This window comes from Malaya genurostris, chromosome 2 (genome assembly GCF_030247185.1).
Source record: "Malaya genurostris strain Urasoe2022 chromosome 2, Malgen_1.1, whole genome shotgun sequence".
Classification (NCBI taxonomy): domain Eukaryota; kingdom Metazoa; phylum Arthropoda; class Insecta; order Diptera; family Culicidae; genus Malaya; species Malaya genurostris.
Genome location: NC_080571.1, coordinates 83,541,243 through 83,557,649, shown reverse-complemented (window position 1 = coordinate 83,557,649; position 16,407 = coordinate 83,541,243). Strand labels below are relative to the sequence as shown.

At 41.2% G+C, this 16,407-nt stretch overlaps 1 protein-coding gene across 12 annotated transcripts in view; it reads left to right on the top strand.

The window, feature by feature from the left end:
* LOC131432101 (uncharacterized) overlaps positions 1 to 16,407 on the top strand; it is a 206,437-nt gene that overhangs the window by 166,799 nt on the left and 23,231 nt on the right. For all 12 annotated transcript variants that reach the window (XM_058598182.1, XM_058598179.1, XM_058598178.1 and 9 more), the window contains exons 4-5: positions 2,455 to 2,637; positions 11,581 to 15,692. In XM_058598182.1, coding sequence (XP_058454165.1) covers positions 2,455 to 2,637; positions 11,581 to 15,692 — 4,295 coding nt within the window. The remainder of the gene's footprint in view (positions 1 to 2,454; positions 2,638 to 11,580; positions 15,693 to 16,407) is intronic.

The following is a 16,407-nucleotide window of genomic DNA, read 5'->3' as shown; positions in this document are numbered from 1 at the left end:
TACAATCAGGACCTTTTAACTGGAATCATTTGGGTCCTAAATTCAATTAAGTTGGGTATAGAATATTCAATTTTCAGCTGTGGAACACATATTCGTTTTCTATATTTGGGTACAACATTCTAAGAAGTGTATTTTGTTTCGACTAGTAATATTATTGCAACTACTGGTTGGTATCAATTTGAATAGATAAAACTATAAATTTTTAATCATATCCCAAGTAACCAAAAAGTCATGTATGTGTACAGATGCATTTAAATGGTGTATTATAACTGCCCAAAATATTTGTGGGAAAGTGAGGAATTTCGAACCATACATTGATTCAAACCCGAAGTCAGCCTTGACATAGATTTCATCGTCCATCAGAAGACACCCGTCGAACTTGGTCAGCACCTGGTCATATAGTTTCCGAGCACGAATTTTGACCACGCTATTCTGTTTTATGGTACGATTTGGCTGTTTGCTAGCTCGATACGACTTGATTTCTTCCCGGAGTCTAGTTCTCCTCACGGTACTATGGGCAGCACCGAATTTTCTGGCCAAATCACGGTCCGACAGATTAGGATTCCTCTTAATCGTCTTCAAAATTTTACCACGCTGTTTCCGGTTCCACAGTTCCACTCCGACGATTTGCTTGAGGCTTCTAAATCGTCGTCTATGTTTCCTTATACCGTTTGATAACGCGCCATACGGTATTTCTGGGCAATTTCAGCTGTTTAGCTAGCCTAGATGCAGACCACAATGGATTTTCCATGTTGATTGTTTACAACGTATAGTTGATTTGCGGAATGTCAAAAATCATACGTGAAGCTGACAAAATTTCCGACACGTGTGCGCCAAGAACTTCCAAATCCGTCCACCAGGAGCGCCACAATATGAGCAAAAGTTTGTTGCAATTCTAAATGAAGCAAGAAAAAAAAAAGAGAATGAGCATCAAGTGGCACTTACATACGCTTAGCTTTCAAGTACACAAGAGCTTTGATTCACTAATACATACCAATGATTCAGTTGTTTGTGCATTCATGAACCACGAAGTGAATGAAGAATGCTTACTCTTATTCGGTTCATTTGTTTTCTATACACTGTTGAAAGAGTAAACGGAAGAAAGAACACAAGTTTGAAACTACTATACTTACGTTTTTGTGATAACGGCCAGAAAGCCACCTATCAACGTTCACTTTGAAAAAGAATTCCGAGAAACTCGGTACTCGCTGAGAGTAAGTTATAATAGTGAACGATAGAGAAAACTTTTCTCTTTCGTCTTAATACTCTATTTTCCCCAGCTCGCCTGTAATTTTTTTCTAAAAGTGGATGTTGAACGGTGGCTTATTGGCCGTTAACACAAACAAAAAACGCGTGCATTCCTTTTTTGCCATGGATCTCGTTCTATAAATTCACTTGAGAGTGACATTTAGTTTTCGTAATTTTTGTCTGTTTTGAGTAATGAAAATTTCTTTTATTAGCTCTGGCTCCGGCGTCAGGATTACTGCTCTGGCGTCAGGATTACTGTGCCTAAATATCTACATTTACACACAAAAAGGCATTAGATAGGAACTTGTGATCCTCAATTATCGTACCATTTGACAACCTGAATGAGTATAATATGAAAGGAAAACACAATAAAATAATAAACAAAACACAAAATGTGCTAAATGTAGTAGCGTAGTTCCTAGATTGTTCCAAGAATATGTGGAACAAACATTGAAGCAAGAAATACTTAATTTTCAGGATCTGTATTGTAATGTTCGTCATACTTAGCGATAGTTTTGCGAAGTGACCATGAAATAATAGAAATCTAGGGTAGGTAACTAAAGGGGTGATTATAAAAAAAATCTTCCCAATGTTCTATCTAATAAATTTCAGCAATTCGTGAGCTGCGTAAACCAAAGTATGAATTTAGATGTAGGTGGCAAATTTGTGTAAATCTAATAGTTTAGTAATATATCATTTATTTTTCACACAATCCTAACCGATTCCCTAAAGAATCGCACCTACTGCATTGTGTTGAAAACCTCGATTCAGTGCAGTGCACCGGAATAGTAGCATTGACCTCCGTGGTGCATCCGAGTGCCGGGTGGACGCTTATTTTTAGCATGCAATGCAGTTTTTCGCTGTACCAGTAGGGGAAACCATAGCTGGCATACTTTGGTGCTTGATTTCGTTTTGCCTTCTCTCGGGTTTGTTTGCCTCAACTTCACGGATCGGTTCCGTGTATGTTTACTTATCTTCATTTCCACTGCAAAACCCAAACGTTGAGCCCTATCGTTCCCGGAAGGTTGATGATTTGACTCAGCGTTATTTTTTCTGGATATAAAATGAGAATTTTCGTTCAGCCGTAACCGTTTGCTCGTCATGTGAAATGCTATCCCGAGTAATACTCACCTAAGCTATGAATTTTATGCACGAAATCATTCGTTTCTAAGTATTTACATTGCAACATTCTTGTTTCTGTTGCAGCCAGGATAGTCGGGACTCATCGTCGTCCAACAGGGACCTATCGAGCTCGTGCGATAGCTACTACTGTGACCAGGGGCGCCACCACTGCAACGGAATGGGTGCCGGAACCTACGCCATGGTGATGGGCTCCGGACCAGGACTGTTGAGGAGACGTTACTCCGTGCCAGAGATCATCATGCGAAAGTAAGTGGAATCGTGATTGGTGTGAATAGATTCTTAGTTGTCTATATGCTGTCGGTTTATATGTAGTATATAGTGCAGTATACATACTTCTCGAAACATGTTTAACTTTTCGTTCCTATAATTTTTTGTATTCGCATATAGCATTGGAAAGTTTCCTAATAAACCTGCACCTATAATTTTCGCAGGATTGGTGAAGGAAATTACAGTCACCACTGAATGATAACTTCCATGAAAGAAACACAAAACTGCTTACAAGACTCAGACTCTTTTAGTAATTCTCTCGCTCATATGCCACCAATGTTTTTGACTGACTGTTGTAGATTACTCAATACAACCGAAATTGTATCCAGTTGGGTGTTGTCGGGATTGTTTGTGTTGAAACGAAAGTTCCAATACTGAAACACGTGTACTTTTAAAGGAGGGAACGCTTACTTTGATTAACTTTATCTCAGTCATTAGTAATGCTATTTTAAAAATTTCATTATCATTCGACAGATAAATCGTTCACAAAACAAATGAACAGCGATATTTTTCAATTACACATTGCTAATTACAGTTTTTTTATCCCTTTGGTATTCGGAGTGTTAAATGATCTGACACTATATTTGGAAAGGATAATAAATAACTTTTTTGGAAAGGTTAATAAATCACTTTTTTCCAATCTTTTTCGAAGTGTTGAATGGTTTCGGCTGCCGAGACATGTTTCCTAAGATGTGTCTTCGTTAATGCCCACAATTCCTCAATTGTTCGAAGTTGTGGGCAATTTGGTGGATTCATGTCTTTTGGGACGAAAGTGAATGGTAGTATACTATTCTACCGTTGATTTCGAGCAGTGGCAAGAAGCAAGATCTGGCCAGAAGACAACAGGATCCTTGTGGCTTCGAATCATGGGTAGAAGTCGTTTTTGTAAACATTCCTTGATGTATATTTTGCTGTTCATTGAAGCAGTGGTGATGAAGGTTTTCGAAATCTTAAACTTCGGACTGGTTTAAGACTTGCCCTTCTCGCACCGTATAATATTGTGGTCCCGGCAAGGATTTGTAATCGAGTTTCACGTAGGTTTGGTCGTCCATGATTATGCAGTTCAAATTTCCAGCAAGAATCGTACTGTACAGCTTTCTATTCCCCGGCCTGACCGAAGCTTCTTGTTTCGGACTACGTTTTGGATGTTTCTGCTTCTTGTAGGTTTAAAGATTTAAACGTTCTTTACCACGAAGAACATTTAACGTCGAATTGTCCACTTTTTTGGCCACATCCCGAACTGAAACCTCCTTCTTTTGCTCGAACGCCTTCAGTATAAGTTTATCCAACTGAGGGTTAACAGGACCTTTTTTTCGACCCGTTTTCGGTTTATCCTCAAAGGTGTTATCCTTACCGAACTTTCTGATTGCATTTCGCACGGCTTTTTATTTACTCCTTCCATTTTTGCTATCTTTCTCAGTGATAGTTCGCGTTCTGTGCACCATTTGTACACAATTTTTCGACGTTGTTCTGCTGAAAGTCCACGCATTTCGAAACAAACTAATGAAAACGAATAAACAACTGCACAAGTGGTTAGAGAAGAGTGTAAACAACAGGACGCAGCCATAAAAATTGACAGATTCTGAACCATTGCGAAATGGCAGCGGTTTTTGGTTACGTCCATACTTTCTGGGACAGTCTTTACTGGTGCTCTTGTCATGTAACAAAAAATCTCACGGCTTGAGAGAATCATATCCACCTTCTCTAAAAACTATTGTCTGCCTCTACCAAAAAATCTATTTCAGAATTGGACACAATTCATATCAGCCGATTACTGTGCCTTGCTGTATCTCGGTAATTTCTTGGTAACGAGGATTCAAATGGTATTAGAACGAGTAGCAACAATTTTCTTATAAGTCAAAAAGAGTTTTAATTCTGTTTCCATAAATTATCTGATAATTAATTTTTCTATATAGTTTATTTGTACCCGACTTTAACCTAATTTTGGTCGTTCTCCGGGTTTGTATCCGAAAGTGAGGGAGGTGTGATATTATGTGGAGAGAGGAAGGAATGGTATTTGTAAATTACAATTTGTTCACAATTTGTCTTTATCAGAGTTCTAGAGTTTGATGGCCGCGGAGGAACATCCTCGGGAGTCCAAACGTGTATTAATCCGCCAAGTGGTGTAATGATGCCTCTTTCATATCAATCATAATATTAAATATAATATTGTGATAATCTTGAAAAGAATTTTTTTTCGATTCTTGAAAGATTAACCGAAATCGGTTTATTTGGCCTTCAACAATGACTACCGATTGAAGTAGTTTTGAGGCTGATTTAGATTTTTTTAACGTTTTGTGTTTCGCTTCTTTAAGTGATGGTATACAATTTTTAGCACTCTTTACCGTATAAGACCATCGGAACAAATTGGCTCAAATGGCACGTTCCCCTTGATATTTGGAGATTTGTGCCTTGCCATCAACTGGTTTTTAGCATCATTTTCCCGATATATAAGAGGGAAGGATTGAAAGGAAATGGTAAGGTTTGGACTAGGAGGATGGGGAAAGTTGACGACACAAAAACACAAAAAAGCAGAAGTAAATTCTGCACCCCTAAGGGATGCTGAACAATCTGCCGAGGATCACATTTAGTGGAAGCAGAAGTAAATTCTAAACCTCTACGAGGTCCCGAAAAGTCTGCTGTTAATAAAACCTCCAACCCCCGAGAGGATTTAGAGATCTTACAAGAGCGACACCATTCTGCACTCCCGGAAGAATGTAGAAAGATTCGCAGTATGTACGAGCATAAGTAAATTCGGTACCCCGTAAAGGATGCCAAACAATCTGCTAAACCCTATTTAAGGTGAATACAGAAAGAAGCTCTTTATCACATTGGGTGAGAAATGAGAGAATAGCCTTTTGTTGGCATGCTTGGATGCAGCCCAAGACGAATCTTGTGCTTTATCCAACTAGTTGAAAGTAGTAAATCTGGTTCCGGACCAACAAAATCATTCGTTGCACCAGCTCTAGCCAACTCATCAGCCTATTCATTTCGAGTTATACCAAAATGGCCGGGTACCCATAAGAAGTAAACAGCATTTGAGATGCTAAGATCTTCAATTTGAGTTCGACATGCGATTACTAGATTCGACCGTGAGTCATTCGAACTGAGTGCATTTAAGGCTGCCTCACTGTCGGAACAAAAATAAATTCGTTTACCACAGATTCTCTGCTGAAGTGCCGATTGTATTCCACACAGAATCGCGTATATTTCTTCCTGGAACACATTACAGTATCTACCAAGTTGATGAGACTGCTCTAGCCTCATTTCACGACAGTAGACACCAGCACCAGCACGACCATTCAACAGAGAACCGTCCGTATAACAAACTATGTGTTCATCAAGTTGTCGTTCCAAATAACCAGACAACCATTCCTCACGACGAGGATAGCTCACATTGAATGTTTTGTAAGAAAAACTGCATGTGAGAGTTAGGTCACTAGGAGCGAGTAAATACTCATCCCACATAACCATTTCAGACCACAAGCGAGTGTGGCTGGTAGCATAATCTAATGGGTTACTGTTCCAAAGCCCTGTAACCTTAAGACGGTATGCACAAGATAATGCTTCGTGTTTTAGGAATACGTGTAGTGGTTCAATGCACAGTAGCGCCTCTAGAGCAGCAGTAGGAGTTGTCGTGAATGCTCCTGTCATCGCCATTAGGACCATCCTTTGGAGATGATTTAGCTTTGACTGAACTGTCGCAACTTCTTCTTTCTGCCACCATACAAGACATCCATATGCTAAAATTGGTCTAACAATAGTTGTGTATGTATTTGGGTTTGAGTCCCTATGATTTTCCAAAAGCTCGTCTGCATTGTCCGAAATCCATGCAAGCTCTTTTAATCCTGAAGTCAATGTGAGCAGACCAATTCAGTTTTGAATCAAGAATAACTCCGACGTGACCTCTGAACCGAAGAACTGTAACGGACGAGCTCCTGTGATTATCCTACGATGAGTGAAAAGCACCATTGATGTTTTGCCCAGATTTGCAGATAATCTAACCTGACAACACCATTGCTCAAAAAATTGTAGGGCTTGTTGCATTAAAATTCATTAAATTCAATACCCAAGACCTGAATTCAAATTGCAGATAAGAGGGACGGGTATAGCGTAATGGGTTAGTCGATGTCGTTCACGCAACCCCCCTGGGTTCGGTTACTCATCGCCCCACATAGGGTCAGAGAGTTTTTCTGACCCGAAGAGGCGAATGCCTTTAAGGTTAAAACCTCTATAATCGAAAAGTTGTAGATGAAAACGCATGGTATTTAATTCTGAAGGCGAGTGGTGTATGATTTCAGAATTAAATACCATGCGTCTCCATCTAATGATAATTTTTTTTTTCAAAGTCTGGTATTATACCCTTTTTTTTAATATGGAAACAATACAGCGTAATGTACCCATGAATCATTTACTTTTTATGTAAAATCTAGAGTGGTACCAAAATTGCAACGGCGAATAAAAAATCGAAAATTTTGAATATTTTGTTTGACATGAAAGACATTTTGAAAAATTCTAGAAAAAATCAGGAAGGGTAATCGTTACATTCCTAATTTTATTCAATTATTTGGCTAAAGAGGTTTTTGAAAATTAAATATGAAAAATTAAAATCAGAATAACTAATCTAATTCCTTAAATATGGTAGTGAAATGGTTAAAATTTTAGGAAAATCATCTAGAATGAAAAACAAAACAAACAGATTATATCAATTTAATTTCTTTTTTTTTTGCCTTTCTCATATAGAAAGGTTATGCAATCACTGTGAAAACTGACTTTTGAACCGAGGCCCGGAGGGCCGAGTGTCATATACCATTCGACACAGCTCTTCGAGTACGCAAAATGTTTGTGTGTGTATGTGTGTGTGTGTGTATGCGTATGTGTGTATGTAAGAATGCCACAGTATTTGAAGAGTACCACAGTATTATAAAGGGTGATTTTTTAAGAGCTTGAGAACTTTTTTAAACAATAAAACGCATAAAATTTGCAAAATCTCATCGGTTCTTTATTTTAAACGTTAGATTGGTACATGACATTTACTTTTTGAAGATAATTTCATTTAAATGTTGACCGCGGCTGCGTCTTAGGTGGTCCATTCGGAAAATCCGCTTTTTTATCGACAAATTTTGTTCAGCGATGAGGCTCATTTCTGGTTGAATGGCTACGTAAATAAGCAAAATTGCCGCATTTGGAGTGAAGAGCAACCAGAAGCCGTTCAAGAACTGCCCATGCATCCCGAAAAATGCACTGTTTGGTGTGGTTTGTACGCTGGTGGAATCATTGGACCGTATTTTTTCAAAGATGCTGTTGGACGCAACGTTACAGTGAATGGCGATCGCTATCGTTCGATGCTAACAAACTTTTTGTTGCCAAAAATGGAAGAACTGAACTTGGTTGACATGTGGTTTCAACAAGATGGCGCTACATGCCACACAGCTCGCGATTCTATGGCCATTTTGAGGGAAAACTTCGGAGAACAATTCATCTCAAGAAATGGACCGGTAAGTTGGCCACCAAGATCATGCGATTTGACGCCTTTAGACTATTTTTTGTGGGGCTACGTCAAGTCTAAAGTCTACAGAAATAAGCCAGTAACTATTCCAGCTTTGGAAGACAACATTTCCGAAGAAATTCGGGCTATTCCGGCCGAAATGCTCGAAAAAGTTGCCCAAAATTGGACTTTCCGAATGGACCACCTAAGACGCAGCCGCGGTCAACATTTAAATGAAATTATCTTCAAAAAGTAAATGTCATGTACCAATCTAACGTTTAAAATAAAGAACCGATGAGATTTTGCAAATTTTATGCGTTTTATTGTTTAAAAAAGTTCTCAAGCTCTTAAAAAATCACCCTTTATATGATAGTATAATTGGGATCAGAATCATTTCGCCGAAAGGGTCATTTCGCCGAATTACATTTCGCCGAATGACATTTCGCCGAATGGGCCACTTCGCCGAATGTCATTTCGCCGATTCCTGCAATTGTCTTAAAAGTATAATTGAAATTGATTTAAAATAAAAACAAATAAATGATAATACGTTAACGCCCGTTTTGTTAACCTACAATTGTACTTCTTGAATAAATATTGATTCTTGTACTCATGAATAAAGATTGATTCACGAACTTCAGAGCGGAGTTCCCAAGGAAACTTGTTGACTATTAGCCACTAATCATCAAAGCAATTGCATAGGTGTATCTACCAAGCAAATGTATGTAGTATTTTCCGTTTACTAAGTGAAAAAATATCTAATGCAGCTTCGCCACATCGATTTGATTCGTGTGCTGTCCGACCTCGCTACCGTTCGTTCGGACCTAACTAAAGCTAAGAAACCTAGCTTTGAGTAGACCGGGCAATTGAGGCGGTTACAGGTTGGTATGCAAGAGGCCGCCGCTTCCGACGGCGGATCGGCGGCCAACCCAGCCGCCATCTTGGTTTCGGTAATGTGGCTGCCCCACATCAGTTATACAGGAGGCATAAAAAACACAAAAAACAATAATATAATGTATTCAAAATTACCCTTTCGGCGAAATGGCTTTCGGCGAAGTGACCGCTCCCGTATGATTGATATGAGAAAGGTATCATTACACCATTAGGTGGATTAAAACAGGTTTTTAACGCAGTTTATGTATGCTTACCCGGATACACCCATTAAAACTCAAATAAAAGGTTTTATAGTACCATAGACCGCTGTTGACTTTTGTTCGATTGCGACTTCTGGTTCCGGTATAACAGTGGTAAAGCATGTTTATAATTTATACCATTGTGGAGAGCGAAAATGCAAACTAAAACGAAGTATTTCTATAAACTAGGCTAAAAACATTCAATAAAATGGAAATGTTATGCTAGTGCATGTTCAAACAAAGTTTTTGTTATTATTAAAAATTCAAATAAAAGTTTTGCCTTTCTCATATAGAAAGGTTATGCAATCTTTGTGATAGTGGTTTTCAGAGTAAAATAAACGACAATAATATAAAAATGCGTAAAATTGTCATCCAGTACCGGGAAAAGACGGTGCGCTAGCATGCCATAATTACAAACGCAAGCGCAATTCGAATACATGTTTGGTTGGATCCATTATTATACACCAGAGCAGAATGATTACCCGACAATGGACTGAAGTCGGAAAGATCATGATGTCGAATTTCTGGGATTGCCATAGTATTCTTTTGGTGGACCACCTCAAAACAGAAATACAAGTCATTTAGGCTGTCTCTTCATGTGTTTTCATATGCAGGGTAGTTTAATTGGCAAAATCACTTCCCCGGTTAGGAGCTAGCTACGGGTTCGAGTCTCGTCTCTGTGGTAACAATTTCAAGGTTTTCATTACATACCTTATGATAAAAACAGAACCGGAATTTTCATTTTAAAATTCCCGCGCTTGTCCAATCGGTAAACTTTTATTCTCTCAACGTTGGCAACACTTTTATACACGTTCTGTCACATTCTGACGCATATCGTACGATTAGTTTTGGTTTGGCGTCTACACAAAGAAGTTGAAAAATTTTCGTGTGGCGATTTTTATAATGGATGAAAATTTAGAACAACGTGCGTTCATCAAATTTTGTGTTGCAAATGGATTTAAGTGTTCCGAAACGTTGAGAATGTTAGAAAAGGCCTTTGGTGAATCGTGTCTAGGAAAAACACAGGCATACGAGTGGTATAAACGCTTCAAATGTGATCGTACAAGCTTGGATCATGATGAGATCCCTGGCCGCCCAACAACATCTGTTACTGAAGAAAACATGGAATCGGCGGCGCAAATCGTGTTGCAAAATCGTTCTGTACCGATTAGAGAGATTGCTGTGTTGTTGGGCATCTCTTATGGATCAGCCGAACACATTTTAACTGATGTTTTGGCTCGGCTGGTGCCAAAAAAAACTGAATTTCATTCAGTTCATTCAGCGTCGTGTTGATGTGGCCAAAGAGATTATTTCCAACGCAGATAGTGACCCCACATTCATCGAATGCATCCTAACTCGTGATGAGGTGTGGATCTATGAATATGACGTCAAAACCGCACAACAATCGACCGAACGGCGCTTCGAAGGCGAGCCGTTATTCTAAATTTTCTTCCGCATATTCGCATATCCTTTTTCCAATTCGTTTTCCCCGTTAGATACTGATCAAATTTAAAACTAGCTTTTGACGGCTCTACGTCTTAACAAGACTAAAACAAATCATTGAGAAATGCAAGTATTAGCGTGCATTGATGTTTATATAATCATCAACTAATATGACCTAAAAATTTAAAAGATGTTTTCCGTTCTTCAATAATCAGAGTGAGGGAGCTATCTCGGACCACGTCTCAAAATCTATCATCACTATTCTTGTAGATTGCTGTGCTCTATAAATGTTCATTTAGAAGGTCTTAGACGTGTGTGACCGAAATTGCACTACAGTAAACGTTCAGGAATGGTAGTGCTGTAGGTTGTAATATTCCAAATTCTTCAATTTTAAAATGCAGAAAAATATATTAATTTGATGTTTCAATACCTTAGATTAAGTTTTATAAATGATTTTGTTTGAAACAGACTGATTTTACCATTTTATTGTACAACATGTTAGGAAGAATCCGAAAGTATTACAGCCACATCTTTCGATAATGCCCCATAATTATTTCTTGGACTGATAAACTTTAACACGATTCTCAAAACAGTACTACCACATTCTTTGTTCTTCATATTCTGAATACTACTAAGAATAGCAGAGCAAATTACATACACACGTTAAACGGAAAAATTCTCCTCAAGAAAACAAACAAACGAAAATCACTAGCTCTGCCATTATGGTAGCAAACTTTTCAGTTCACTCTCGCAAGGCGGTGAATAATTAGAATCGGAATAATGGCAATGTTTCTGCCTGTCCCAATTTCCATTCCCCGTTACTGATTGTTGTTCTCTGACCTTCCCCATCTCTTTTTGCAGACATACCTTAGCCCAGCAGAAGTCATACGACGAGCCGTGCGACAGCAACCACAACGTCATCGGTACGAACAACAAAAACTACTACCCCCCTCAATATCACACTCAGCAGCAGCAACCGCAAACACCGCCGAATGGGGGGCCGATGACACGCACTAGCAGTAAGGAAACTTCGACTGTGGTATGCCAAATGCCGCAACCGAAAACCCCACCGGTGTTGGTTCGTCGGAAATCGATTATGAGGACGGCAAGCAGCGTGGAAAGTAGTACCCCGAGCAGCAACGGGCACAACAACTTCAACATGACCACACTGGCTTCGACCGGGTCCGAGTCCAACTTGGCCACGATGAAACGTCAGCCGTCGCTAGGTGGTATAAGTCAAAGTCAAAAGTGTAGTAGTCTTATTGGTATAAATAGTAGCACTAACAACAATAATAATAACTATATTGGTCCTGTCGGTAGCACCGGGGTCGGAGGGGTGAGTGCCGGTGTCTTGGGTGGCTGTGGCGTGGGTGGTGCTGCTACTGCTGATTTTTCCATGAGAAAATCAACTCTGCTGCGAAGGATGTGGAGCAAAGAAATGCGAAGATATGACCGGTCGGGCAGTTGGTCACCACCGTTGCGGCGAACACCGCGCCGAATTTACAGCATAGAAAGCATCATACCACCGGAAGGACTGGGTGGTGGCAGTGGTACGGGAAGCGGTGCCAGTAGCGAAGCAGGGAGTTGTGTGACAACCAGCACAACCTCGTGTAAGGAATGTGCGAAGTTGGAAAGTCAGTACAATAGTTACGCCAGAGGTGGCAAGTTGGCTGAAGAGTCCCCGAAAAGGCTTCGACTGGCGACCTCACTGAATAGCGTTAATAACAACAACAACAACAACAATAACCTAACGAAAGGTGGTGATAATGTCGAGGGATTGAGTCGTGATAGTACTCCGGGAAGAGTTCTGGTGTCTAGTGAAGGTGATAGTGTTAGTTTGGTAACCAAAAGTTCTAAACCGGAGGTTTCCAGCAGTACGGAGACTGCCAATACTCCGTTGTTACGTCACCAGAATTTAGTTGTCAATGACCGCTGCAAACGTTATTTGGTCTACATGAATGCCGGTCCGGTAACTCCCAGTACGGCCAACGATGTTGAGCTAGACGAGGCTGATCTGTCGAGCAGTACATCGTCCATTGCGTCCCAGGCATGTATGAGACCAATCGGAAATACTGGCAGCACTGGAACTATCCTTGAAGCGAGCGAAGAAGGCACATTAATCGATAACGAACTGGACGACGACAAGGACGGTGCCAGTACGGTTTTGAACGCACAGGATAACGAAAGTGATATCAGTGAGTTTTTGCAAGAGGAAGCATTTGCCCGGAACAATGATGTTGAAAACGATCGGGAAGCTGATACTGAGCGTGGTTGTGATACTGATGCTAATGTTCATCCTGGAGAATGTGCTCAGACTTTTGGTGGTGGTGCACCATCAGGACCTCTTGCTGTGAAGGTCAGTGAAAATCAATCGAACGGGGAACATTTCCCATTGAAGAAACAAATTCCGCGACGAAACAGTAACGCGAGTAGCAGTGCGGTAAGCGTCTCAGCTGAAAGCACTGATAGTGAAAGTTTAGACAATGTTGCCAATTTGGAAAGTGTGAGTGAGAAAACCAGAAACACTGCCCTAGCGCATAGCGATATTTTGAAAAACGAAGAGCATTTAGATGAGTACATATCGAATCTGCTGGTGGATAACCTGAATAACCTTTTGCATACCAATGAGGTTTTCGCGAGTAGTGTTGCCCATTCGAGAGTGAGTGTTGCCGACCAGAAAAATAACAATAAACTGCTGGCAGACGGAATTCAATCGATAGATCAAAGTGATTGCAGCCCAGCAGCGGTCAACGAAATGAAACAGAAGCTACCCGAAAAATATATTAATGGCGGTGGTGGAGTGGTTTGCAATTCGCCACCGGAACCAGGCAGCAAACATCAGCAAACCAAGCTGGATAAGGAAAATGAGAAAGAGAACCAGGATACCATGAACAACAACAATCATCATAACGGTGGTACGAAAATCTCATTGAATTATATTCGCAAACGAAATGGCGAACGGCAACCGAATACCAACGGTTTCTATTTGGTACCGAAAAATGGTTCCCGGGAATCGGATGGTGTCCCGTCGGAAATAGATCTCAACGGAAAGTACTATTTTCCTACGTACGGAATCGAAACGGATCCATCTGATTACACTGATATTGCTTCCGAACCGGAAGGGCAGATAATCAGTAAAATCGGCACGGGTTCAACGTACAGAGGAAAAAGCCACTCCAAATCTGTAATAGTCTCCCGTATGTCCGCTTTTCCGCGAACAGAATCGATGGAAGTTCAACCACCGTCCACTTCGGCCGAGGAGGAATTCGACGAACTAGCCGGTAACAATGGATCTGAATCGGACACTCCGAGTCTTGTTGACAGTCTTGACGAAGTGGAAATCACTCCGCGAAGAAGACACGAACGTAAAAAGTTATCTACGGTAGCCAAGTCGGCTCCGACGGTCGAGGTCACCACCAAATCCGAGTCAGTCAGTTCGGATAAATCACCGCGTCATGAAAAGGGTGAAGCTTTCTTTGTTCCAATTCAGGACTCTGCCATCATAACGGACGATCACATTGTGGTTGCCGATGCAATGCCATTGCTGATCAAAGAACGACTTAACAGCCGCCATCGTCTCATGATCTGGAGACGAGAACAGGAGAATCTCAAGAAACACCGGAAAATGATGCGGCTGATTGAGCAGAAGAAATTCTACGGTGAACCAGCGATTCAAGTAATCAGCACAATCGATCGGGCTCTTGGTCGCAAGGAATACATTGCCCCTGAGGACAAAAAGCGAGTCTTCGGCCAATCGTCGGCCAGATTACCCAAGAATAAAAAGAAGGGCAACCTTATGCGGACTGAGTTGGGTATGTTGGAATCTTATAAAATCGATGCCCGGGGAAATATGCAAATTCAGAATCCTGCGGGAGGATCCAGCGGCAGTACATCCAGTGCCAAGAAAGCTAGCAAGAGTCCATGGGGTCAAGCCGCCGAACGGAGACAAGCACGAGGTACCGTGGAAGTTCCTGCCGCGCCAGTATCCGCTAAATCAACGGTGCAATCCACAACGGCTACGACAAGTGTGTCGTCGAAAACATCTCGAAAAAAACCGACTGACCCACGAAGAAAGCAAGTACTGAAGGACGTCCATCAAATGACACTTTACCAACAAGCAGATCTTACTCCGGACACCGAAGGTGGCCCACGGCGAATGTATCAGAAGACAGAAATTCAAGAAGGTGACAAACATATCGAAATCTTGGAAATAGTTGAATGCGGAGACAGCGCTACTGGGAGCACTCCACGACGGCTCTCCCGGGTAAGAAGTGCAGGTAGCCGTTCGGGTCAAAATAAATCACGAATTCCAGTGCCCATCTACAGATGGGGCCGTTACAGAAGAAGCAATATTTCCCGCGAAAATAGTCCACTCTCGTCGGGTGGCAAAAATCCAAAAGTCGATCGGATGATCGCTGACCTACTACTGGAGGCAATGGCAAACCCGGACGATGTCGGTGTCAAGTTCATAAACTCACCGGAAGAACTGAAAGAAACATCCAAACGATCACCGGGAAATCGAAAAAACAACACGGCTAACAGCTCCACTCCGAAACGATCGGCCAACAGTGGAAAGTACACCCAACGGTTCGAAGTGATTCCGGAAGAACGAAGTAGCGTATCGGTGGGATCATCCAGTGAGGAACTGTCGGGCAGTAGAAAGAAACACTCGTCACCTCGTCGGGTTAGTTTCGACGAGAACCACAAAATTCTGAACGTGGATGAACTCGTCCCGAACGCATCTTTGCTGGTTCCGAAAGCCGTCTCCCCTAAACCATCACCCAAACAATTACCGAAGAAGGTAGCATCAGCCACGTCACCCGGCCCCAAGGCACCTGTGCTGAAAAAAGGCAGCACCACAAGTCGCGGAAAGGCGGCCATCCAGAGCGATGTGGTCGAAGAGAAGGGCTGGATCGGGTTCACCACCCAGCACGAGGACACGGCCACTCCGGTCAACGGCGACAAAGATGAAGGTATTTATCGTCCCTCCGCAGGCAATACACCTGATACAGACATTCGTGTTGGCATTTTATTTGTGACTCATTCGAGCTGTGCTCTAATCAAACCGGCATTCCTTAGTGTTGGCGTAAGGCTAACCCCGTAAAACAGGGTGCCACTTTCGCTTTTTAAAATCACCTTTATGCATCTAGACTAGTTTGCATGTTATTAGCATTCAGATACACTCGAAACTGGCACTGGTAGACGACTAGAATTTAGAACATCCGCCAACAGATGCATGCTTTTAGACACTTCAGTTGTTTTTTCTATTGCGGCTTAATTTAAATACAAACTAGACATCCCTTAGTATACCCGAACAAGTAGGCCGAAAATTTGATGGAACGGATCTGTCCATTTTTAAAAATAAGTAAATACAGTCAAGTCAAATACTATGTTCGTTCCCCCTTCCCTCCTAAGATTTAAATATTTCAGCAACTGGAATGAATACTGGATATTTGGTGGAGATATTATTTGATATCACATAGGCAAATCACATATAAATAGGCTTTTCAATCACTGTGAAAACCGACATTCGAACCGAGGCCCGGGGGGCCAAGTGTACTATACCATTCGACATTCGGAGATGGCTGGAGCGATTTTTACAACCATAGAGCAAATTCAGCAGTTAAAAGTTCTATATGCAAGATCTATAATAGAACAGAAACTGGAACAAACGTGTCCCCAGCAAGC